The following is a 25,932-nucleotide window of genomic DNA, read 5'->3' on the forward strand; positions in this document are numbered from 1 at the left end:
TCTGCCAGAAAGATCAAGTATTATGTAATCCCTGTACTGAAGTCTTTTACAATCCAAGTCACATGTAGGAACAGGTTATGTTAAGCCATTCCTTTGCTATAGTGAGGTATGATACCAACCAAGTGAAAGTATCTGATGTCACTTCATTGACTGTGACAAACAGGTATCTTGAATGCAGCAGATACTACAGTCTTTGGTTACCTTGAGGTGATATACCTTCACATATTCATTTCCCAGACTTGCTTTCAGATGCAATTAACCTCATGTGAAATAAATCAGTGAAAGCCATTTTGCACTCGAGAACAGGCTTGAAGGATTTTTAGATAATGGAATCAGAGTTTTTCTGACCTCCATTACACCAGCATAAAACAAAGTGAAACACAAGAAATCAATGCAAGGCTGTGTGAATGTCAAAAATTACTGCTCACAAATTATGCCTCCTCTGAAGCATCACTGTTATCTTAAGCACAGAAGAGAAAGCACCGCAAATTTGGCACGTCTAACAATGAGAACAGAAGATGCTGCAGCTTTACATCTCATTTTGATTCTTCTCATGTGTTCCTTGGCAAGGAAGAATATTGGAGAATTTGGCCTTGATTTGCTTATGACTGTACAGCTTCAAGCCGGGATACTTCAGAATTTTGTACTGGTAATTGTGGTGACTGAAGAGACTGCTTGGACTGCAGCTACTGCACTTTGAAAACAGATTTCTGCAAAAAAGCTTCGACCATGCTAGACTGCCTGCAAACAGGCAACGCATTTCAATGGCAGGTGTAGGATATGCCTAGCTTTTGTTCTCCTGAATAAAGAACTGTTGTAGAGATTCACAAATTGAACAGTTATAACAAAAAGAAAATACACTTACACCACAGAACAAGCATAACATCCTTTCTTGCTACTCTCTCGAATTAAAAATGCCCCATCAGGTTTCCCACAGAGCAAGTCTTCTGCTTGGATGCGGTTGAGATCTCCAACAAACCAAGTTTTCTCATCATGATGTGGCAGGTTTTCCTCTTCTTCATTCACAAAATAAGTGCTGAGAGAGAGTAAGTTTGTTAACTGAGCCAGCACTTAGTGAAGAGTTAAAAAAAGCTCAAGTGATTTTTGCAGAAATATAAAAAAAAAAAAACCAGCTCACAAAAATAGGGAGTTCAGATTCTTAACTGTCATTTGGTATCTGCTGACAGCACTTAATATCACAAGTTTCAACTCAGTACTTAATTGTTCCAATTCAGATGTAATCCTAAACGTTTCAGCAGACTTGCTGCCTCAAGTGACATGCAGCTCCCTACCGAATTCCTTCCTTTGTTTGCACTCCTCCACTTAGAAATCGGGGCTTTGTGTTACCACCCTCCACAAAAGGCATGGTTTATCAATGGAACACTTCTCAATAAATCCTTATGCATCACACTTACTCATCAATATTTTCATTTTTGATCCCCAGCCAGTCGTTTATTCGCTTCTGCCTCACCCCTTTGTGATTGAGCCATCTGCCAGAAGAAGAGCACATCAGTATCACACTTCAGAGTACGCACGGGGGTTTGCACACTGAGCAAGCTTAAGTTCAGACACAAAATCCCACAAACAAACACTTTACAGCTTCGTTTGCTCTCCATTAGCAAAAGACACAGAAGGACCATAGATTTCATAAGCATGCTTCTGCTTCCTTGCATAATCTTCTGCAATGCCCTCTTTTCTGGTACAGTAAAGTACCTTAGCACTCTTGGAACTTTAGTTAAGAAAAGAAAATATAATTCACATTACCCTGATGAAAACAATCGTTAATCAGGTTCATCAGAGACACTGTTCTAAGGAACAGGTCAGCCTTACTTACACAAGATACTGATCTCTGATTTTGCGGAGCTGAATTAGGTCAGGCTTGATACTATTCATTTTCTTATCAGTCTCCCTGTTGTCCAGAGCTTGTTTCTTCAAATCTTGTTCCAGACGCATTTTACTGTCATGGATCTCACCCAGGCGTGATTTTAATTTTTCATAGTTCATCATTATCCTACAAACAAGTGTAGTGTTTGAGAGGTGAGGTCAACCCAGTCAGAATGAAGCACCACCATGGCACAATACGATTGTTATTGGTCAGCGTTTTCAGCTCCTCTACCATGATTCATTAAGCACTGTGTCAAGTTAGGCACTGTATTTGGCATTCCTTCAAAGGTGCACACACACTTTCTTCTAGTAACTTTACAGAAAAGCAAATTCAAATGAGGCCCTTCTTTCTGATAATCGATATCTGCTACTAAGTAGTGGCTATTAAATATGAATCTCCTTTGAACGTGACCAAAACTGATTATGAACTGTGAGATTTATTGGAGCTATGTCCATTTCCACTGCACAGTTTACTTCTAAAGATTTTTCTCAATAATATTCTAAGCAAGTTCAAATGGAAGTGGGCAAGTAAATGAAATTACTTCCTGGTCCTCATCCCTGTATCTTCATTTACATGAAGTCAGAGACAGAACAATCTGCAAATCTCTCATCTCTTCTGTCTGCAATGCAATTTCCAACAGAAGAGGGCTTTACTGAAGGTTCAGATGCTTTGGAAAAGGTCTCAGTGGAAATACTTAGTTTACAAAGTGCTTTATTTAATGCAATATAGGACTTCACAGGAGTGCCAGTGTGGACACTAGTTCTTCCTCAGAAAGAAACATGACTTGAGAACCTACCGTTCAATTTCTTTCTCATTGCCCTCTCTGCGAAATCGCTCAATGTATTCTTTGCTGTATCGCTCTTGTGAGTGGCACTGCTCCTCAAATATCTTAATAGTTTCATTAAACGCTTCAATTGCGGTCCTCTTCATCTGGATTTCCTATGTGAGGAAAGAGTCCTCGATCATTTTTTCATAATGGAGACAACGCATGACTCCATTACGTTCCCTGAACTGAACGAAAGGACGAACTCCTCTCTCCCCCAGGTCAAAAAGCACTTACTCAGGTTTAAGTTTAGACAAACGTTTGAGTAGTGTCACAGAAGCACAGGGCAGACTTACTCCCTGCAAGTCTAACTCTCTCCCTCAGATGATGCTCTCTATTAGGCTGCAAGCCCCTGAGAAATATTTTAGTCATATTTTCCATCTTAGCATGCAGTAGGACTGCCAGCAAACCTCCTACCCCTGGACAAACTATTTTACATTACAAGAATCAGTCCAAATTCTGTATTCACACTTCCTTAATGCATAATATCTGAAATCTTATTTGAACTTGACTTCTTACAGAACTTGGACAAACCCTTCTACAATTCCCACTGCCGCATACAGCATCTGGAAATATTCAACAGCAAAGGAAGAAGTCTGCAGTATGAAGCTTGTAGGTAATGGCCATTGCCCTACCTTATACTGGGAAGTTTGGCTCCTATTCCTTCCTTGCCCCCCACCATAGCTCTATGACCATCAGCCATACGTAATATTCATTGTTTCCATTCAGCTTGAAGCCACTTTGCTCTATTTCACAATTTATAAAGGTTTTTTCCCTGTATTTTCTGACCTTGGGTTGACTTTGCTAGCCACAGCAGGTTAAAACCATTTTCATTATTCCTTATGTAACTGGAAGGAGTCTCTATAGATAGCTGAAGCGGAACCAACCTGTGATGTTCTGGTATATTCTTCATACAATTTGTCATACTCTTTACTCTTTTCCTGGTACTGAGCGTGGTATTCTTGAAGCTTTTTACCTACTGCATCTATATTATCTTCTTTCACCAACTGATCCTGTACATACAAAAATCTATTTAGACTTCAAACAAAGCAGTCTTTCCCTTATAAGTATTCATTTGTCACTTGTACACATTTGCGCTTTTTTGCTATTGCAGCATTTTTATAATCACATTTCCACAAAACACACAAACTCCCCATCTAAATCCCTTCATCCACACAGCAAATTCCACAGTCTACAGGCGGCGGGAACTGGGACTATGGGCATTGCCAAATGCAGTTCTTTCCCCTTAAAACAGGGCAATGTCTCAGGCTACTGAATAAAACATTAAAACTTTTTTGAAAAATCTACATAGCTACGCACAGAGCAAGCAGCTGCATGGCTCGTATGTGCCTCAAGATCAACACTATCTAGAACAATATTGTTTGGGTCCATCTGGGCTTAAGGGGAAAAATAAAATGCTTCTCAGAGACCCAAACATGCTACATGCTAGGGTTTCACATCTCTGCTGGACTGCTTAGATGGAGACTGGAAGCTTGATAGAAGCAACAGCTTAAGTGGCTAGACAATTTGAAAGACCAGTTACAATGAGCAAAGTGAGGTCAAATGTGAAAACTCATATTTTTGCAAGATTTCAAGAAAAGAATCTTGTATGAAACAAAAAAAAAAGTCAGGCTCCACGTACAGCAAATGGAGTTATATACAAGTCCCGCTCTTCTTTCTTGTCTGCAGTAACGGTTACTGGGCTTCAGTGAAAACCTTACCTGCTGGTATCGGGATACTGGATACATCAACTTCACATCAAGCTTCGGGTTGTACTGAGCAAGAGACTCGTTGCGGTAGTGGTTAATCAGTTCCACAACGGAATTAAATGTCAGTGGGTCAGAAAAGCCGTATTTTCCATCCCGATGGTAGATCTTTATCAGTTTATTGTTGCCACCCTTCCTGTAAAGCAGTACAGTCATTCAGAAGTTTTACTGCATACCTCTTATCCTCCTCAACACCGGGGCTGCTAACAAAGACACCAGTGAAGTTGCTGGGTAAGTCTTTGAAGTCAAACAGATTAACATACACCTTTATAATGGTTCTTTACATATTAGCAGATATTCGGGAGCTTAAGAGTCAATAGACTCAGAATTATCATCAGCTATTATTTGAACAGGAGCAAAGACCAAAGTAATTATCTTATTGTGTGTTCGTTCTGGAGTCACCTTAAGACATAACTCAGCCAAAAGTTTTGTAAGGAAAAGACAGATGCCAAAAAGCTGAGTAAAAGTGCCATACTGAACCCAAACCAAACCTTCCTGCAACTTGGACTCGCTAATAACATACAACTGCATGTACAGTCATACAGCAATTAACAAGTCTCCTGCATTACGGATGCTAACACAGGATACATGAACCTAAACAAAATCTCCCAAGGATTACAATATGGTTGTAAGTTTAGGACTTTACATTATCCAGATTTATACATTCCAGCAGTTTCTTCTTTTTTTTTTTTTTTCTTTCTTTTAAACCAACAGACTGTTTAGACAATATTCTGTGCTTCCTGCACTCTCCTTGGTTTCCAAAGACACACACATTCACAGTAAAATAACCAACTCATGTCAGACCTTAGCACAAAAGTCTTGGATGTCAAAGCAGAACTTAAATGACACTCTTGGGGTCAAACTTGCCATCATACAAACTGAATTTCAAAGCAAGAACAAATATCTGCCACATGACAGAAACTCCCAGGGGTGTGCTGCAGCAGCAATGGTGTATGCATCTCGCCCATTTGTCTCTAACAACCAGTCCTGAGAGCCTGGCAGAGTCAAGTGGCTGGACAGGCTGGGCAAGGACAGGCTGGGCAAGGCCCCAGCAACTTGTTACATGACATCCACCACCTAACTGCAGAAGAAATTTTAATGAAGGAACATGGCTCTAGTTCAATATTTCCTAAACTTCAGATCAGAAAGCACAAGACACTCCTTCTACGAAGACACTGTGTTCAGTTCTCCAGAGCTGCATGCTGATGAGATATTCAACACACTCCCATTAATTAAAGTCCTAGTTTATAAACACCTTTTCCTTTAGGAGTTCTGAAACTATGAAGCCCTACTGAGTGTCACTCTTCCCTGAGTCCAATCTCATTTACAAAGAGATATTTACAGTAGCGCTTAGTGAGGGACAAGATCCCATGCACAGAACAGACTATCTGGTTATCCACGTGCTCATTCTGTGATCTGCAGCATCTCAGGAACATCTCTCAACTTGATCCATGTCAGTGCTACACAGCCACTGCTGCCCCTGGAACCACAGCTCGCTATCTGGGGTCTTGCTGTGTGGGACACGAGTACTCAGCGCGTACCGTAAGGTCAGAGTGTAGTCTCCCTGCATCTTGGTCGATGCATCACGCACCAGGAATGTTCCATCTGGCATGTCTCGTAATTTGTCATTTACTTCTTCCCTAGAGAATGGAAAGGAAGGTAAAATTAGAAGCTTTCAGGACATGGCCATCGTTGCCACTGGGGGCAAGTAACATCAGTACGCATGAGGAGTTCAGTCTTCAAAGTATTGGGCAGTCTTTCTTCAGACTCAGGTCTTCTGGTCTTCTAAGCCTTCTAAAAGAAGTTGGAACTGGTGTAGCTATAAGAAAAAATAGCAGCAGGAGTGAAGTGCTGCTTAGGAAGGAGTCTGTTTTTGAGCAGCAGTAGCAGCTGTGTCTCAGAGTTCACAACCTTTCACTGTAATCTGCTCAGGTCTTAGAATCCACACTGCAAACAGGTGCCCTTTGAGAAGGCAGACCTGACCTCTTAAGAAATGGGCTCTACCATCATCTCTCAAAGGTGCCCAGAGTTTAGCACAGTTCTTGTCTCAAGAGACTCATTACTGGCTTAACTCTGATCTTATTTACAGTAGTTTTAAACCAGTACAACCTTGCTAGCTTTGGTGCAACTTTTACTTTTTTACAACTGAAGCAAAAAGGAATACTCAGTGCAGAGCTTTAAGCTAAATCAAGAAACCCGCTAGCAAAAGCGAATAACTGCAAGCATTAAGAAAATGCTTTCAGTTAAAGAGTTAAGCTTCCAGACAGGCTTGAGCATTTCACCCAGACTGCATATCACACTGTGTAACAGCTCCCTTACAGGTTCTTTTTAATACACTTTTTAATACAATCATTTGGAAACTCAAGTTTATCAGGTAGCCTCCACATTATCTAAGTGGAGTAGAAACTCTGTTTGAATTTGAAAAAGAAAAATCAACAGTGGCTTTTTTGTTCAAATAATAAAGAACAAAAGCATTCTTACCAAAATGCCTTAGTTTTGATTTGGCCTCCTGCAGAAAGTTAGTAAGACTGATTCCTACTAACTATCACTTCATGATCAGCCTACTTCACTCAGATTGGGCCTAGTTAACTCAAAAGGCTTTTTCCTTTTGGAAAAGATAGATACGGTCCGAGAGCTTGGGTTTCTGCCTGCAAGATGCACCCAGGAGCTCACAGCGAAATTTTCAATGCAGTTCTTGACTGAAGAACATGGTTCCTGACCTGGCAGCCCAACGCAGCCTGTACCTGACGGCTTGCCAAGTTAAGGCCATTAACAATACCAGCTTTATGTGTGTGCATATCACGTTTTAATCCAATAGTCACTGCAATGTGATTTGTACTCCCTTAGCTCCCACCATCACGTGCATTAGTAGTAAACAGGGAACAAATCCACAGTCAATAAACTACCAGTATTGAGCTGTTTTAAACAAACCCTGCCTGGTGGGTAGTGTGATCAGGTATCGCCACTCTGCTTTGATTTAGTATTAACAGAAAAATATCACTGCTTAGGCGCTTCAAAAACAAGATCTATGCAGGTTTGCTTTATAGAGATAAGGGAGGTACAATAAAGATATGAAAACTTTATTTCCCCTCTCAGAAGTTCAGTGAACGACTGCGGCAAATCTGCCGTTCTTGCCTTTATCTGACACAGCGTTTCAAAGCACGGTGTGCAGAAGTTGGAACAATTTCTAATTGCACTCCCAGCACCATCATGTCCCCCCTTGCAGCTCCAAGCTCGAGTTTTTCAGAAGCACCTTAAGGCAGAAAGAGATGACTTAATCCTTTCGATTTTTTATGCAATTAACTACACGAATGCCCAAACCAAAATGGTTTCTTTAGGAGGCAGAAGTTAATTTATTTGGTATGTGCCTGTATCATTGACTCCACATAACTGGTGATGGTTAGCACTTGGAAGAGCTATTTATATACCACCACTTAATAGAAATTAGCACACATGCAATTTTAACCAAATATTCAAGAAACCAAATATAAAAATGCAACTTCTTTTCTTCCGAACAAGTTTGCTGAACTGCATGCATCCCAGCACGGCATGCTTGCAAAACCTTATTATTAGCCAGCACACTCAGAAGCACTTTTTTCTTTTTATTCTTTTGTTTCTCTGGAGGAAGTTAAAAACCCAAAATAACTGTCAGCAGGGCTGACACTATCTATATCAGAATAACAGTAACTTAAACACAAGCCTTGAATCCAGTTGAACACCAGCATTTAGGTGCTTTGCCAAGCATAATCCTGAAGCACCTCCATCCTCTAAGATGCTGTCTGAAATAGGTATTTTTTTTCTCCTGAAGTCTAACAGGATCATTTTATTTTTAGGAAAAAATATTGCTTACCTTGAGATGTCCCCCCAGTACCACTCCGCTTCCTGCAGAGAGAAACTGGAATTGTCCTTTATCCCATTCGTATTCACTGGAGTCATTGGTTTGGAGGGCTTTGGAGGAAGAGCTGAAAATTAAGAACAGATTAAAGAGAGGCAAGTAGGGGAAAGCAATCACTAGAAGGTTAAGAAACACGATGGTGAACATGATGGTGAAAAAGTGAGAAGAAAATGCATCTTCAATTTGGAATTTTTAAAGAAATTTGAAGTCAACAGCTGTGCTGTGATACTATGTTTTCCAGTACTTTAACCAAACATGCTAGAGGAAGTAGGGCAAGAAGTAAGAGAAAGCAAGAGTTATTCTAAAGGAAGTCTGGCTCAGGTGAGAGTACAAATGCTATTATTGCCTAAACCTTCAAAAACAAGCTACAAAGGTGCACTGTGTCTGAAAGCTGCAGTCTGCAAGACATTGTGCACAGCTACGGAAAAGCTGTAGTTGCTAAGGCATCACAAATCCTTATGGCAACCCACGAGAGCAAACAGGTGAGTGTTCCTTCAGAGGGAAATATGAGATGCTAGCAAGAGCTGGGCAGCAGCACATCCATCACAGGCCCTAGGTTCGTGTTCTCCACTAGGAACAAAAGCTACGACTCTCTGAATAGACAGTTATGGGGAAAAGGGACATCAGCTCATTACCAGTGTCAGATCTTCTTCATACAGCTGAGACATTTACCATAAGAAAGGGGCTGCTACAAATCCCCCAAAGAGAGGCACACATATAGGCACAGTGCAAGACTGCCCGGAATGCCCCAGTCCAAGTTCAGCACAAAGTGGCTTTTACTTCTGTGCTCAAAATACGTTGCGCAGCATAACAGCATACAATCCATTGATGCTCTGTCTGGTCACTTCTTGCAGTTCAGCAAACAAGCTCTTCATGATCCTGAATGTTAAATTCTCTGTCAGGAGTAAGTCAGCAGCCACAGGCATGGCAACAGATTGGCAGAGATGCATCTGTGTAACACAGAAACGCCTTACACTTACTCTCTTTGTGAAAGATGTCTCGAGTGCTCTCCCCTGCTTTGCAGAGACTGAGGTTCCCCTCACAACACCATCACCGAACCGAAGCATTTTTCAGGCATTTCATGAGACTACAGAGTGTTTTACAGAGACATCTGAATTTAGAGCAGGAAAGCAGCTACACACAGGTCTGCCAGCACATTTTCGAGTCAGACCCTGAACATCTGTGCTCCCGGATCTGTGCTCTCACCATCAGATTACACAAGCATCAGAGAGCAGGGCCGATATGCGCTGACAATAGCTAGCTTTCAGATGCCCACAAGCCTGGTGTACAAGCAGAAATACAAATAAAATGAGTAGAAAGGAGAGTTTGATCTCTAGCTCCAGCGCAGAGTGGCTTAACACTGAGAGGTGTGCTACTTGGCACCAGCCATCTGCTCACCTCCGAGCCACACCTCCCACATTAAAGAAGAGAAAACACCGTTTCAACTGCAGTTCCAAATACCATTTCATCTTGAATATCCAACACAGTAAGTTCAGTGTTCTCAGACAAACCAGCAGATACTTTAATCGAGCCAATCTAAACTAAACCTGAACCTTGACCCAGACGTTTGCACCCTGGGGTTGCTGACCAAACACCTGATTCAGATAGCAGCATTCATGCTGCGGTATTGGGCATTTACAGCCAAGCATACAGGTTCTTTTATGGGGTGAGCTGGGAACTTTCAGGTGTGTGCCTATCTAGCGAGGCAATAACAGGGTTTGTTATAACAGGAAGGTGAAAACCTTCGGAATCAGTGAAGTAGCTTCCTGGTTAGGAGACTTCATTTACTCCCAGCTCAACTACCACAGTTGTTTTGTTTGTATAGCACATAAGCACTTTATAAAGTACCATTGAGAGTAAGACACGGCTGTAGCCCTACTTTGCTTGAAGCCCTGAGCCTGCGCAAGCAACTTCATTTGTGGAGCCCTGTGTTAGCCCATCTTCCTCATTCAAAGCTCACAAATCAAAAATGAGCTGCATGTTGTTCTTCTTCCCCTTTGGGCTGTGCTACCCCACGTACACTAAGCAAGCAACAAGACAGAAGCAGTGGTTCTGAGTATCATTAGTATCTGCACATGGCAATAAATATGAGCTCAAAAACCTGTTTTGTATTTATTCCAGAATCTTTTGTAGATTCTGAATGATCAGCAAGTTCATGAAAATTAATGTGAAAAAATGCACGACAGCGTGGAGAATTCTTAACAAACAGTATCAGAACCAGCAATGATTTCATGGGGTCTTGCAAATTAAAGCTTGGACCCAAAACTTCAAGGCATTCTACAGTGTAAGAGCCTGTTTTATGCTGGCAGTAGGGGCTTTCCAGAAGAAGCTTTCAAGTATTCTCCAGAGTACTTGAAAACTTCTCTAGCCCTTCTCCTAAGATTAAACCTTGCTCCCTTATACACTGTGGAATAATTCAGCAGCTTTGTCAGGCCTCACTCCAAACACTGGGCACAGAAAAGCAAACTAACAAAGCCCAGAAAGGTAAGGAACAAGCGCTTGCACACGGACACAGAGCTCCAGACATTAAACAAGAGCCCTCACTACAGGTGGGGCCTTTCCTCTTTTTCCTTAATAGGTGGTAGCAGTTGTTGCTATCAGGGCTGAGTGCAGAACTTTATTCTGTGTGAGGAAATTGGAAGGAAATTCTCCTAGGGAGAAGAATAAGGCTTGGACCAGTTCCTGTAAAACCTGACTCATGGAAGCCAGTCTCCTTCTCACAATAGACTTTTAAAAATGCTCTTTAATAGCTTGCACATTTTAAAAATAAAAAGAAGTATTCGCAAGGGCGGATACTTTGTTTCCAAAGAGCTATGGATCTAATTCTTTACTTTGAGCTCCTTGAATAGTAATAGATTTCTCCCTGTCCTGGCTACAGACACAGGCCCTTGCCAACAAGATAATATGCCCATCTATTTCAGTGGTTTCTGCCTCCATCTCAGCCTGATATGACTGTGGGCTGTACGAACAGATAAGGCAGGAAGGCAGTTTAAACTCTGCAGCCCAGAACCTGTGATGACAAGAGGAGAACTTGGCAGTCTGACAAGGCTGCTGTAGCAGGGCAGCACCCAGGCACCGGTGCAATGGGTCGTTATGAGAGGCAGCCTAGCATAGCTTTTACTGGTACCTACATAGTCCTAATAACCGTGCTAGGAGAGATCATGTCATGTTTCTGTGAGAAATGATGAAGAGCCTTCAAGATCTACACATTTTGATTTAAATTTTGAAAATGCAGTTTGATGTACTTCACTTGATGAACATTAGAGCGTTAAAATCTTGCAGCAAAGAAGAGTCAGGCTGTCCTGAAGTCAACAGAAACGCCTTTGAGAGCAGCTGTTTCTTTCCGTGTCGTTGGGTCCAATTCTGATCTAGTCCCAGACACAATCTCGATGCATCTCATAACAATCTCTGATTAGATCCATCCTGATGGTTCCCTTTCCTCCTTTCTCTTGGGAGAGAAAGAACATTGACCAGAAGTGATTAACAGCACAATGGATCTATTTGTTCTAATAAAGAACTTATTGTGAGCACCAGATAGAGAAACACCACGCCAGCACCCACGTCTCCAGGACAGCTTTCCCACGTGGACCTTTCCAAAACGCGAAGGGAAGAGCCAACTGGGACACCTGCTCCTGGGTGCTCCCGAGGGCTGGCGTGCAGCCACGGCACGAGACAGGGCCCCTCGTGTAGAAGCCAGCACCTCTGCTTTTTCTTTCCTTAGCATCCCTAGCCCCTCTCCCCAGCTTCCCCAAGCAACCTCGCTCGAGCTAAATCCCAATCTCAGATCAGTGTTACCTAGAAGGGGGAAATAAAGAGCTGACGGCTGGATGGAGACAGCGGAGTGGCCAATGCCGGCGGGGCCCGGGATCGGATGTTGCTGACGTCAGGCCCAGATGGCTGCCGTGCCCTCTCCTCAGGTAGCTTCAGCCAAGCCGCTCTGCAGCGCCGAGATGCAGCTCCTCAGAGAGACAAGCTATCGATTGGCCTGTGCCAAGGGAATGTTTTTCATGCTTTCTTGACTGCGTGGAATTGCTTTTCTTTTCAAAAGGCTGCTCGAGATTTAACAGACACGATTCCCTGAAATTCAGCTCACCTCCAACACCGAGGCAACAAAGAATACTGGCAAGGGTCTGAGGATTAGCGCCCACGTTTATTTTTATTTTTAAATGAGGACTCTTGTAGAAAACAATGGGCTACGCTAATCCCAAATTTAACCTCAGTAAAGCACACTGGGACTTCCGTGAGATACATACTTTTCCCAGTTAGGCTTTTAATCAAAATTTTCACAGCTTTACGTGATTTAAGAGCCAGTGAGCACTACATGTGAGAGTTTTCAATGGCAGTAATTCAGGAGGAATGAAAAAGAAGAATGCCTCGGGTCTCCAAGAGCTACATCCCAAATAGCACCCAGACAGGCAGTATTTGTGTACAAGATGAACCTGCCAGTTAATAAAGCTCTCATACGCAGTTCTAAGGCAGATGCCACTCAGCCCAAGAATGCCTCCCGAATGCAACTCTTCTAGAATTTTCCGAGGGCTGCAGGTCAGTAAAAACAAAGCAAGTTCAAGTGTGGGATTAATTCTATCTTACCGTTACAAACAATTACAACTACCAGACGCTGTGATAAGGTCAACTTTAAGTCACTCAGCACTTCCATGAGTTTGTTTAGTAAACTTCTTTCTGAAGTGTTCAATCTCCTCGCCCTGCACATTCTGACAAGCAGACAGCAGATCAGAAGATTTCTGAAGACGGCCAGTCAGATTCAGGAAGGCTGACAAACAGTAAGTACCCTACAGACCGTAATACAGAGCTCCAGAAAGTATCAGTACCATGGAAATGTGTGAGTAATCCACAGTTAGACCAGCTAACACTTTAATGATACAGTCCTCAAGGACAAAGATTTTCTCTTTGGAGGTATAGATGAGGACTTGGAATGAAACAAAAGCTAAAACCTCCCGATCTTGAACTGTTCTCTTTAGTTTTACTCAATTTCTCAACCTCTTTTCTCAATTTCTCAGACACTTTTAAGGCAAATACTCAAAATCTCTCATTCCCTTAATAGCTCTGTACCTGTCACAACTGCACAAGGTCCCCTCAAGGCAGTCACAACTTCAGAAAAAAGCCTATGCTGAACAAAGGTGCACTTGGCCTTGGTGGAAGTGTGTACCCAGTGCAAGCAGGAGCAGTGATGCACTACACTTCTGCTGAGATCTGCAGCTACAAAGAGGACTGAGCGCACCTGCAGACAGCAGCTCAGCCCGCACTGCTGACAGGTATGTTACCTTGGCAGCCGCACATCCTCCTGTGTCAGTTCTCCTGCCAAGACCCCTCTCTCTAAGCCCCAAACACCAGTCCCTTCTCAGCTGCCCTTTCCCAAAAGGCAGCTAACACGCACTGGAAGGTCCACAGGGACACAGAAGGAAGCTACTTGATCACATTACTGCTGGCCACAGAATCTCACATGCTCACATTTTTGCTCTACTCCCTTAAGAACAGGCAAGACGCCAAATGCTAAAACATATTCAGAGAATTGAAGTCTTTCAATATCTCATTACAGAAAACAGCAGACAAGTTGGCAGGAAGCCAGGCAGGTTTCCAACAAAAACACTCCTATTATAGCTCTGCTTGCGTTTCTATGAACTTTCATAAAAACCAACACCTTTAAGAAATATTTCAGTTTTGATTAATTGACTTTTTTGATAAAGATCTGTTTTGTTTGAAAACTTCCCAACCATCCAGTCCGCTCCCACACCTCCCAACCACAGCTCTTCCTCTTGCAGTCAGCCAAATTTCTGGTGCACTCAGCTCTTCACCAACATCCACAGCTACTGCCCAGGTTAAAGGTTACTCAGTCCTGGACACCTGCAAACAACGCAGTGTGAAGGAAAGGAGCTGGCTCACATTCACAGCTCTCTCTGGGCATCTGACAAGAACCCATTGCTACTCCACGAGGCTTGTTCCTTCACTGGCTGAGTTGGAAGATGCGCACTGTCAGACACATGACTTCAGGATCTTTTCCTGTATTGTAAAGTAATATGGTATTTCCTTTTCATTTCACTCTTCGCATGAAACGGCAAAGCAAAAAAGGCCCAACTTCCCAATTTCCACTGCTTGATGAAAAATTGTTTGCCTTTCAACCCAGCTCACAGTAACAGCTGCAAAGCTCCAGCAGTGCCAGTTTCCATGACCAACAGCATTGAGGTAGCTGCCCCAAAGTCAGCACGAGGAAGATGAAAAGGACAAGCTCTCTTTCATATAGCAAGGATAATTAGCACATTATCAACATCTAGATACCAAATCAATAATAATTCTTTAGAAATTTTGCCATGTTTCATGGATTGCTGCTCCCTCACCATCACATTTGACTCACCCCAGAAAAGAACAGCTTTATCTGCTGACCAGTCAGAGTCTCTCTGGAGTTACTCTTTGGGGCAGCCTCTTTGGCCACTATGTAGAGATAGATGTTGGATAAGAGTAAGGAAAGCACAATGACTTGCATAAGCATAGAGAGGTTCAGTGATAGAGAATGAAGTAGCCTTCATTGTGGAAGATGGACAGTGAAGCCAGCATGCAGTGCCACCACCATGCAGTTAGGAGATATACCAAAGCCAAGAGAAAAAAAAAGTAACTTTAAACGAAAGAAAAGCTTAAGGCTGCTATTCCCAGCTACTTCAAAGACTAATCATCTATCCAGATGGCAGGTACAAAGACAAAAAGCAGTTCTCATTGGAGAGCAGAAATAATTTGGTGCTAGTGAGAACTTAAAATAATAATAATACAGCTGTAAATACATGTGACTCTTGCTGCTCCAAGCAGCACTTTTTTTCAGTTTACCACTAGTTTAGATCTTTGACAGCAGTATGTGAAAAGTTTCTCATACAGTACCTGTCCTTGCCATATGTCAAATATTTTCTACAGTTACTGAAGTAGATATATTTCAACACCACCTAAATTGCTGACAGAGAGCCATTTTAATCTAGATCAGAAGATGCAAATCAAACCAAACCTGAAGTTAGAAAAGTATTCACACATCATTATTCCTATGAACCTTGTTCCAGAAGGACACTGTATCAAAGCAGAAGTCCCAATCCATGCAGTCATGGCAAGGTTTTAAATTTGGTTTTTTTTTTTTTTTTTTTTTGAGAGGGTAGATGAAAGGAAGGAAAGAATTCCTCCAAAAGCAAAGACAATATGGCGTAACATCAGATCTCAGTGCCTACAGAGGCTGAGAGACAGGATAATGCTATGGAAAATAAACATTAAAAAAAAAAAACAAAAACAAACTAGCTCCTGTAGATTTTTTCTTTCATGAAGAAGATGTGGAAAGAAACCACGAGTGGTAACCAGCAGAAGGAAACAGGAGGTTTATGCTTTGAAAGAGAAATCCAACCTGAAGTACAAGAGTCCCATAGTGATGCCAACGCAAAACTGAAGTTATTTTGCAGTGAAAGAACAAACAGATGAAGTGAATGCAGATTGATGCTTTTGATTTCCCCAAACCCACACGTTTTTGTGCTGAGAACCATGATGTTTTTTAAGCCTTTCCTAAACAACCAGGTGTCAGTTTTAAGGGTTATCTGACTTTAGAAGCAGTAACATATATATATGAACTATCATTAAAATAACATTTTTCCAGTTCATGAAAACTGGATGAATGTTGGAAGCAATCACAGGTTGAAGCATGTGAAGTATTTTGTCTCCTCTTAGAAAAAGATAGCTGGATGGAAGGTAGCCATCTCGAGTGTGTGGCTGAACTCAAAGCCAGAGAAGAGCTGGGATCCTGTTCAGCCACAGGAAAGCTTCAGAGCACATTATGCTTTGGCATCAGGGTTCACCAGGCAGCTGGTGGACATCCAGCAAAGCAGCCGGGGGCCTGTTGGAAAAGGCACCACTTGCTCTTTGCTTTTTTTTGAACTGTATGAATTTTTCCTAAACCTCCCTGGGTGCAGCTACTTCTCTACAGAAGTGCACTAGAATCACTTAAAGTACAGGATTATATTCACTGAAGCACTGCAAAACCTTTGTCTTTTGATTGGAGGACACAGCAAAGATGAAGGACAATTAAAACAATCTCTTCATAGGAGGTAACATCCAAGCTCATTGAGCTGGGACTCATCACCAGCTCATATGCTGTAGTTTAGATTATGTGCAGAAAAGAGTTCTTGCTTACTTAGCTATCGTGCACACTGTCACAAGAAATGAGATAAAAAGCAGAAGAAAAAAGAAAACCTGACTCATGTCCACAGGGGCGTTTAGTACGCAAGCAGAGTCTGCTCTTTAAGCTTTACTCACCAACATACTTCACAAAAACAAGTTTCCAAAAAACAAAAAAGAAAAAAAAAACCCAGCTAGAATGCACCAATTGCTTCCATGGAGCCCAAGCTTTAGGGCAACCTGTTACTGCAGTCTAACAGTCCTTTTGATGATAATAAAACCTAACCATTAAAATACACGAGGAAATGCTGATAAAAGTTTTCTTTATGCTGCTGTTTCTAGCGTTCTCCAGCTCTCTGCCCAAAAAAATGACTCACTAAACAATCAGCATGAGATGATGTAAGGCACCCAACTGCTCTCAGTAACGGGCGCAGATGTGTACGACCAGCTATGCCTCTCAGTTTTCCCAAGCTGTAGAGCAAAGATAAGCCTGAATAGCTTCATTCTGGAGTAAGATATCACACAGGCAATGGCAAAGACAGAAGTCAACTCTGCTGCTTGGGAAAATGATATTCCCCAAAGGAAACTCCAAGAATCTTCTTCTTTTAAGCAGGTGAGTTAGTAGGAAACACCACAGCAATTAACTTCTGTTAGGTTTCATAATGAGATACAGAACTGTTCAGAGCAATGCAGAAATAACGTTTGCTGGGATTAGAACAGGCTCTGATTACAAACAAGCATGCTTTCTTCCATGTTTTACTTTGCATAAGCATACACCTTTTCAGAACATGCAGTCAAACAACTCCCTTCAGTAACCTTCCCCTCTCCACCTACTTCTACACTATCCGAAAGCCTACAGACAAACGTGAGCCTTTTAAAGCAAGCCCTCCCATCTCAAGCAAAGTATCGTTTTACTTTATATTAACGATGCTATTTTTTGCATTTGTGTATTTAATTGAAAGCTGATGAGTGATATACTTTAACAGTTAGAGCCATCAAAACGAAAACCATGCACAAGGAATGTAAAAGCAAGTCTGAAAATGCAATTAGAAGTTTAGAAATTAAAAATGCTTATAGCAGTCATTAAGCAAAAAGGCTGGTAGAGAAACATAGGTATAAAAAATAGAGTATGTGCATTTTATGTCATGTTCTGTACAGGAGCTGAGACTCCATTTCAAGCCATTTTTCAAGGATCACCAAGACTGTAAGTGATAGAACTTTATCTATTTCCTCCTCTACCCTAAGAACAGTCTGCACAAACTCCCTTTACACAGTAAAGAAATTCTCATCCCCTAGCACCTACATTTTGGATACTGAACTTTCAGCAAAACTCCCATTTGCAATGAAGACACAGCTGCTGCAGTGCTGTGCTGTTGATGACATGTACCAGTAGAACTACTCCCATTTTTTAAGATGTCTAAGAGCAGAATTTTTCTTTGATAAGCTTCTGGAGTCAGCTCAGATAAGCTGAAGGACAATACTGACAACGCTATTAAAATCTGCATCTGTTCTCCCACTGGAAAAGCAGTGAGGCATAGACATGCAGCGTTCACCTACATCTGGCTACTGTATACCACAAACCCAATTTGAGAAGCCACATTCAGTTTCCACAATAACATTGATAATGATACAGTACGACTTGTATCCAAGTAAACACTGCCCTTCAGATCAGAATCCCATGTTTTCCAAGTTACAATTATAGTATCACTCCCCTAAAACAAGGGTTGTCAAATTGTATATGAGAAGAAAATAGAAACTATAATGAATAAATACATGTTCTCTCTTGGATACTTGTTTCACTTACACAATGGCAGAACTGCTTTAGCAGAGCAGATGAACCTAAGCAGTCTATAGATAATTCTTTCCCCTTCTCCATCTTCACTATTAAGAGATGTTATAATAAGAAAATTGATGCAGGTGGTTTTAAGCTGTAATAGGAGACAAGGAAAAGTAATATTCTTGAAAAAGTTGTTTGAGTCAAAGTATGAACACAGTCAGCCATACTTGGCCCAACAGCCTTCGAAAAGGTAGCTCTTACACAGCTCCAGGACACCCATCCTGTTACCTGCTCATGAACACATTCTGCATTAGTAAGCCAACTTCAAACTTGTGGTTTTCTTCATAATCCACGCAAGTGAAACTAACCTCTAATTTGTAGTTGAGCCAAATATCTTTGCTGACATCTGTATCTGAAATCCCAGTGGAACACTCTCACTGATTCTCATCCAAGTGTGATAAAATGTATTCAGTGATTACACATTTTATCATCAACACAACTGATAATGTATCCCAGACCTACAGAGGAAAAGGCACAATTCAGTCCTACTAATTGGAAGTGAGGTAATGCACAGGTAGTTATGGATTTGGTACTCTGGTAACTTTGCAGTCAATTCTCTGTTCAAAAACTGCACTTCTGGCAGTAAATACCATTTGCAGATCTGAAGAGATGTCACAAAAACAAAACAAAACAAAAAAACACAAAAAACCACTAAACTCAATCCAGTAACCGATTTTCTTGTCTTTCCAGACACATCTTGTAGCAAGAACAAACACGAATGAACCACAGACATAGTCAGTTTTCTAGTGCCAGTGCACAATGCTGTTATGGCTGTATTATTTCATAGTAATCCTGACAGAAAGTTCAGAAGCTGCATTAGCCATTTGCAATTCATGATTCCAATTTTCTTAGTAGACTCTGAAAATTATTTAGTTATGCCTAGCATTATTTGCTACCTACAGCTACTACCTTTTACCAGCGATGCCATTTATTATGCCAAAAGACAAGCAAGAAGAAGAAGAAAGTATCAAGTACTTCAAAGGAAACAGCAGTCACCCTGCTGGCTGTCACTGCTTTTGCTACTGCATTAGCTGTACTGCTCTAAGGAGCGTTTTGTAAGGCTGGCAGGACTGCATCTGCAATCCCACTCCTGTGTCTAAGATGGATCGAGAGCTAGAAATCTGTAAAGGCCTTGTTTTTACTTTTTGGAGGCTTTTCGCTCTCTACTTTTATTGCTTTTTTTTCACAGTAGCTCGTACGGTGCTATGTTTTGGATTTGTAATGAAAAATAGTGCTGATAACACACGGATGTGCTAGTTGTTGCTGAGCAGCACTCGCACAGCGTGAAGGTCCTTCCTGTTTCTCACACTGCCCTCGTATCTACGAGGCTGGGATGCACAAGAAGCTGGGACAGGGCACAGGCCAGACAGTTGGCCAAACCGATATTCCATGCCACGTGACATTGCACTCAGCAATAAAGGCTGGGAGGACATTCAGAGTCGCTGCATTTGCCTTCCTCGGTAAAAGCTACTTGTGGTGGAGCCCTACCTTCCTAGAAACGGCCGTCCATCTGCCTGCCAATGCGAAACAGTGAATGATTCACTACCCGATGACCAGCAAGGCAGTTTGGAACTGGAAACTCCCCATGGAAGCTGTCACAGCCCCAAGACCGGCAATGTTCAAGAAGCACTGGGACAGTGTTCCCAGATACATGGTTAACTCTTACTTTTCCCTCTGGCGAAAAGTGGAGTTTGGAGTTGGGCTCCATAATCCTTATGGGTCTTCTCCAACTCACGGTATTCTCTGATTTTGTGAATCCCCTATTTTGCTTTGCTAGCATGCACAGCTTTTGGAGGGAGAGAGAGAACAGCTGTGTGATGTTGAGCTGCCAGCCGTGGTCAATCCATAACATCCCTTTTTGTCACCCAGTGTGGGGCTCCAAGGGTTCCAGATAACAATAAATTTGATTGAAACGTGCTAGACTGAAATTATAGATGTTATATCTACTTAGCTATTAATCGGCAGGCTCCTGCACTTGCTGCAGGGCTTGCCTACCTTACAATATACTGGACTGCAGTCCATGTTAGTGGCTGCTTGTTGTTTTTCCTATAGTTTTTACCACTTTACTCTGCTGTGCCTGGGAACGTTTTCATATCAGCAATGGCCATGCACCTGGGCTGACAGATGGCCAGGGCACTGCTGCTGTTCAAGACAGGCTGGAATGCCAATGGAAACTCAAGTCAAAAGGACTGGGGCTGCAGACAAGTCCAAGCAGGAAAACATACATCCCAAAGCATCTCTGTGGATAAGGCAATGCTGAAACACCTCAAAGCAACTGTGGGTAAGCCCACAAAACAAGAGGTACATCTGTGGCACATGGTAAAGCTGCAGAGGAGCAGGGCCACCCCTAAGGGACTGTGGCACACGCAGCAGCTTTCCCCTGTGAGCATGGCATCTTCTGATACGTGTATGCAATCTTCCTCCCTTCCCTTATAGCACCTTGCTGTTGTGCTGATCCTTCTCTCATTACACCTCTGGTGAAACACCTTTTCCCATCATATTGATCTCTCCAATTGTTACACCCTGCTAGCTCATAGGCTGGGGTGCACAATAAGCTGGGAGGGAATGCAGCCAGGACAGCTTATCCCAACAGGCCCAAGGGAGGTCCTCCATGCCCTATGACATTGTGCTCAGCAATAGAAGCTGGGGAGGGGCATTCAGAGCTGTCACTTGTCTTCCCAAAAAACAGTTATATGTGATGGATGCCTTCCTAGAAATGCCCACACATCTGTCTACCAATAGGCAACTGTGAATTAATTCCTGATTTTGCTTTGCTTGCACACACAGCTTTTGTATTAGCTATTAAGCTGTCTTTATCTCTACCCATGAATTTTCCCACTTTTATCCTTCTGATTATCTCCCCCATCTCATGTGAGGAGAGTGAGGGAGCAGCTGCATGGTGCTGAGCTGCCTGCTGGAGTCAACAACACACATTTACTGCCTGACCCCACATTTGTGGGAGCTGGAGAAAACTCCTGTGCAGGAGAAGTATCAACTTGATTGTTTTTAAACTTCTAAGTAAGCCTTTGAGCAACCATGCTTCAGGACTTGCTCTGAGCATCCATTTACACCTCCAACATCTGACCAAAAGCAGGAGCAAGGTGATAAGCTGCTGCAGGTGCACTAAGGTCTGACAGGAACGACTCCAGACTGCCTGCTATCACAGGGTTTAATTTCTGCATTGTTATCATGCAACACTAAGGTGGGTATTCAGACAGCCTGCCAAGATAAATTAAAGGTCTACTGGCTCTTAACAAGAAACAGTATCCCCATCCTTGACTTAGAGGTTACAGGTGACACCGCACATTAGGCTCACCTTGCTTTTGTCTTCTGCCTGCAGCTGAGATACTAAAACGTAATCACGAGCAGTCATGCGTGATTTGAGACATTTGGCTCCTGGCATCAGTAAATGCCCAGTATTGCAGCATAAAGACCAGCTGGGGAACTCTTCATGCAAGTTCTGTGAGCAAAAGAACGCGCTGCCTTCCTTTGGCAGCAGGTAATTCACTGCATATTGTTAGTTTGCGTGCTGTTGAGAAAACATATTGCCACCGTTCAGCTGCTCAGGAGTTCCAGTCACTGCACAAGGGAATTCTATACTGAAAACCTTCACAAATTTTTCTTGGAGGTGGGCCAAACAGAGCTGTGGTTGTTACTGGGTGCAAATGCGGCGACTTTATCCCAAGGTATGCAGTGTCTGAGTCCTCCAAACAAATTCCTCTACGCTCCCCTTAGGGATGACCTATCAGCCCAGACCAGAGAATGCTTTTCCACCTTACCTCTGGAGGAGGCCACACTTTCTTTCCCTCCCTCCGCAATTTAAAAGTTATACTTCTACCAAATCAGGACATACACATGGGGAGCATCCCACGCATCATTTCCAGCTCTGACTTTTCTCGTTTAAAAAACATGAAGTACAGAGTTACTGAATTCCCTGGGGGATCTGCACGTAACACTACGTCCTTTCACAAGCTACTGTTTGGAACACGTAGAGTCTCAGCCCCCAACAACGTTTCAACAATGCAAATATTGGCATTATTAATGACAGAAGCACTGTTTCTGCTTTTCACTTTCCCCAGGCTGCATGGCACTTCTGCAGGAATACTGACAAGTGTTTTCTGTCCAGTTTAGTTAGATCAATCCCTTACAGCAGCCTCCTCACACCAACCTCTTTTTTTTTTTTTTTTTTTTTTTTTTTTTTTGCTCAATACGAGTAGAAACAAATATTAACTGTGTAAACAGTTAAAAGCATTTACAAAAAAGATAGCCTTTGAAATTCATAGAAGCAAGAAAACGGATTTGACTGAACTTCACGCTTTCAGGAGAAGCATCTAAAAATAGGTAGTGTCAGCTATGCAAGAATTTAATGAGCAGTGGCCAGCACTGAGAGATCTGTCCAATTTTTACAGCGTCAGAGTTAGCAGAGGAAATGACTGCAGGTCCAGAGATCCAGAAAGCTGAAGATGATCCTCCCCCACCCCTTTTGATTCAAGCACGCACATACCTATGGAGAAAAAGAGCTCTCTGAGCTGAAGCAGACTGAATACATAGGAGACAGATGCCACAATTCAAGCACAGGTTGAAAAGCACATTTTGAAGCTCTGACAGTGCACGCTATGCAGATCATTCCACTTACAAGTGCTTATTTAGGATTTCTGATGCCTATTTTACCGAAACATACAGATGAGAGAGCTGAGGACACACGGACTCTTTGGTTACCTTCCTGCTTGCAGCCACTTCCACTCTTTGAGGCACAGAGATTGTCCCCCCCCCACCATCCACATATGCATTTTTTTAATTCATTACCAAAGACAGAATCACACCGTTCTCCCTGCACTTGTAAACCTTCCTCTGGCAGAAAGGAAACTTTCCGCCCCAACTGAAAACTTCAGGCAAGTAGAAGACGATGCATTTCTCTGCTTTCAGCGCTGGCAACCAACGAAAAAAAGTTGCACCGAAGCCTTCTGAATGAGGCTATAAAGTGTTATGAAAATAACGCTGCCTCAAGGAAAGTCTTCCAACCTATTTGCAAGCTTTCCCGGCCACAAGAACAGAACCCAGAAACAGCACACACTTAATCTGTCAGTGCTGGAGAGAGAAAAAGGGTCTCAGAAAGCGTAAAAACTATTAAACTGAAAGTGAATGGAGCTAGGTAAATTACCCCCATCAAAGTGTTACGGGCACATAAAAGCACACAGGTGAAGAGGCTAATAAAAGCACCTCTCCAGCAACGAACACAGATATACAGTTTTCAATAAAAGGTGGTTTTCCTGACAAAAAGCAGCCCAGGAACACAGAGCAGCTCTCTCACTGCCCCATCCACGGCAGCCCACACCCCAATCCCAGCACCGGGGCACCCACAGACAGCTGGCTTTCATGGCTCTGAAGTTCAAACCACTTTCAGCCCAATTTGCACCCACCCCTCCCGCTCCCTGGATGCGCCCAGACGGCTCAGCTCCGTACCTGGAGGGTCCATCTCAATGTAAAAGATGAGCTCAGTGGAATAGGGCATCATCACCTCCCTCCAGTCCGTGTCATCGCGGTCCATATCCCACACCGTGTTGTACATCGCGGCAGCGCGCCTCTCTTTGCAGTTAATTATTTAAAATGCAATAATAATTTTTTTAAAAAAGAAAAGGTGGAAAAAGGCTTCCGACAACAACCCACCTGCTCTAAAACAACGCTTCGGAAAAAAAAAAAAAAAAAAAAAATACAAAAGATCGCTAAATTAAAGTTAATTAAAAAAAAATGAAGCCACACGAGACACCTCAGGGCTGCCCTGCAGGACCTCAGACAGGCAGCTGTACGATAGATATATACGATATATATAAATCGCCTCTCGCTGTTTGTTTAAAAAGACACCTTTCCACAGAAAAGCCACTTTCCTGAATTCTCTCTAAAAATCGCCATTTTCGGGGTATTTTTAAAAACACCTGGCGGACGGCAAGACAAAAACCCGGCACAAAAGGGGGCACAGCGGCGGCTCGGGAGGAGGCGACTGTGCTGCCGGATGGAGCCCGAGCCGCAGCCCGAGGAGAAAGGAGGGGGCAGCGGGAACAATACCGGCAGCCGAGTCCGGCCGGGCAGCGCTCAGCCCCGAGATCAGCGCCGGGCGAGCAGCCCGCGGCGGTGCCCGCCGTGCCCTGCGTGCAGCCCTGCGTGCAGCCCGGCCTGGCTCAGCCGGCGGCTCCGAGCGGCTGCGTTGGGCGCTGCTGCTGATGCTACTGCTGCTGGCGGCGGCGACCCCTCGCTCTGCTCGCCGCCGCCGGCCCCGCTAGGTTTCATTTTAAGAGGCTCTGAGGGGCCCAACCGTCGCCAACCGCCTCTTGCCGAGCGCGAGGCCACGCCCCCCCGGCGCCGCGCGGGTGGGGCGAGGGGGCGGGGCCTCGAGGCGCCTTTATAAGCGCGTCGGGGAGCCAGCGCTACCATGGGAGAGCGGAGGGGGGGGGGAGCAAGCCGAGAGAAAGGGCGAGAGGCCGTCTTTGCTCCGTCGAAATGCACCCGACAGCAACCTTTCCAAAAAAACATTCCAATGTCTCTTCGCTTTATTCTTTTTTTACCGGCTCCCTGTTGCCTCTCAGGCCGCTTTTTCAGCCCGCTTCTCACAGAGGTGCCCCCTGTTCTGAGGGGACGGGGGCGAGTGGCGCGTCCCGCGGCTGGCCCGTCGCCAAGGGGCTGCCGCCGCGGAGCACGCGCGAGAGACGGGGGGAGCGGAGCCCAGTTGCGGGAGCTGCTGCCTTTGTCTGAGAGAGCAGCGAGCGCCGGGATTGGTGGAGCGTTCCGAACGGCTCGTCCAATCAGATGGCGGCGAAGCCGGCCGGCTCGATGGTGGTTGGCCGGCAACCCCGGTTACTAAGCGGGACAAAGGGAGGCGAGCGCCGAGGGGGAGAGGGGGACAAAGGGGTGCGGGCGCTTCGGCGCTGCGGTGCTGGGGTCGGAGCTGCTGTGCCGGGGTCAGGGTTGAGCCCCGTGAGCCGGCCGGGGGGTGCCGGTGTGGGACGTAGCAGCGCCTGGGGGCCGGTGAGATTTCCCCAGCGTCTCCCCAGCACCAAAAAGGCCGGGCGCAGCGCTGCGGGGAGCGTGAAGGCGGCCATCTCGGCCCGGGCCTGAAGCGGCCTGAGGAGCGGCAGAGCGAGAGCCCCTCAGGCGTGGGGAAAGCGGAAAGCGGAAGCGGCCTCGAAAAGCACCGAGCTTAGGTGCTCTCCTTGCACTATAAACGTGGACAGTGCGGTTATTAGCGATGCCCTGAGCGGCACGCAGCCCCCGGCAGGGCTCCCGAGCGGGGCCGAGCCTGGCATGGCGCCCAGCCGGCCTGTGGTTTGCCCACGGCCTCAGCGCTGCTCCCATGGCAGCTCAGCACGGCGTTCAGCACTGAGCCTCACGCAGCCCTCTGCAGATAAATTAATTTCATATCCCCGTCCGCACGCTGATTAATCTATGATAAGCAGCTACCGTTCCTTCTTCTAATTTTTAAATTAAATGTTTGTGCTAATGCAAGACAGCATCTCGAGCTTGATCGGAGTGAATTGCCCTCCTGTCAGCAGCCTCCCTCCTGCCCAGTGATGCTGCAGA

General features: G+C 44.0%; 1 protein-coding gene across 2 annotated transcripts in view; it reads right to left on the bottom strand.

Annotated features, from left to right (window-relative positions):
- Nucleotides 1-25,932, bottom strand: part of LOC122160685 (phosphatidylinositol 3-kinase regulatory subunit gamma) — a 57,576-nt gene that overhangs the window by 7,413 nt on the left and 24,231 nt on the right. The window contains exons 1-9 of one of the 2 annotated variants that reach the window (XM_042819482.1): nucleotides 23,824-24,428; nucleotides 8,325-8,436; nucleotides 6,016-6,114; nucleotides 4,430-4,610; nucleotides 3,596-3,721; nucleotides 2,682-2,824; nucleotides 1,835-2,011; nucleotides 1,416-1,490; nucleotides 866-1,036 (exon numbers count right to left, since the gene is read on the bottom strand). In XM_042819482.1, the coding sequence (XP_042675416.1) occupies nucleotides 866-1,036; nucleotides 1,416-1,490; nucleotides 1,835-2,011; nucleotides 2,682-2,824; nucleotides 3,596-3,721; nucleotides 4,430-4,610; nucleotides 6,016-6,114; nucleotides 8,325-8,436; nucleotides 23,824-23,929 (1,190 nt within the window). In that variant the 5' untranslated portion in view covers nucleotides 23,930-24,428. Of the gene's footprint in view, nucleotides 1-865; nucleotides 1,037-1,415; nucleotides 1,491-1,834; nucleotides 2,012-2,681; nucleotides 2,825-3,595; nucleotides 3,722-4,429; nucleotides 4,611-6,015; nucleotides 6,115-8,324; nucleotides 8,437-23,823; nucleotides 24,429-25,932 lie in introns of those variants that run through there. The other variant, XM_042819483.1, reaches the window with a different exon arrangement.

The sequence above is a fragment of the Centrocercus urophasianus genome, unplaced genomic scaffold (assembly GCF_019232065.1).
Source record: "Centrocercus urophasianus isolate 14NV4802_14NV808 unplaced genomic scaffold, USGS_Curo_1.0 seq_18, whole genome shotgun sequence".
NCBI classification, from domain to species: domain Eukaryota; kingdom Metazoa; phylum Chordata; class Aves; order Galliformes; family Phasianidae; genus Centrocercus; species Centrocercus urophasianus.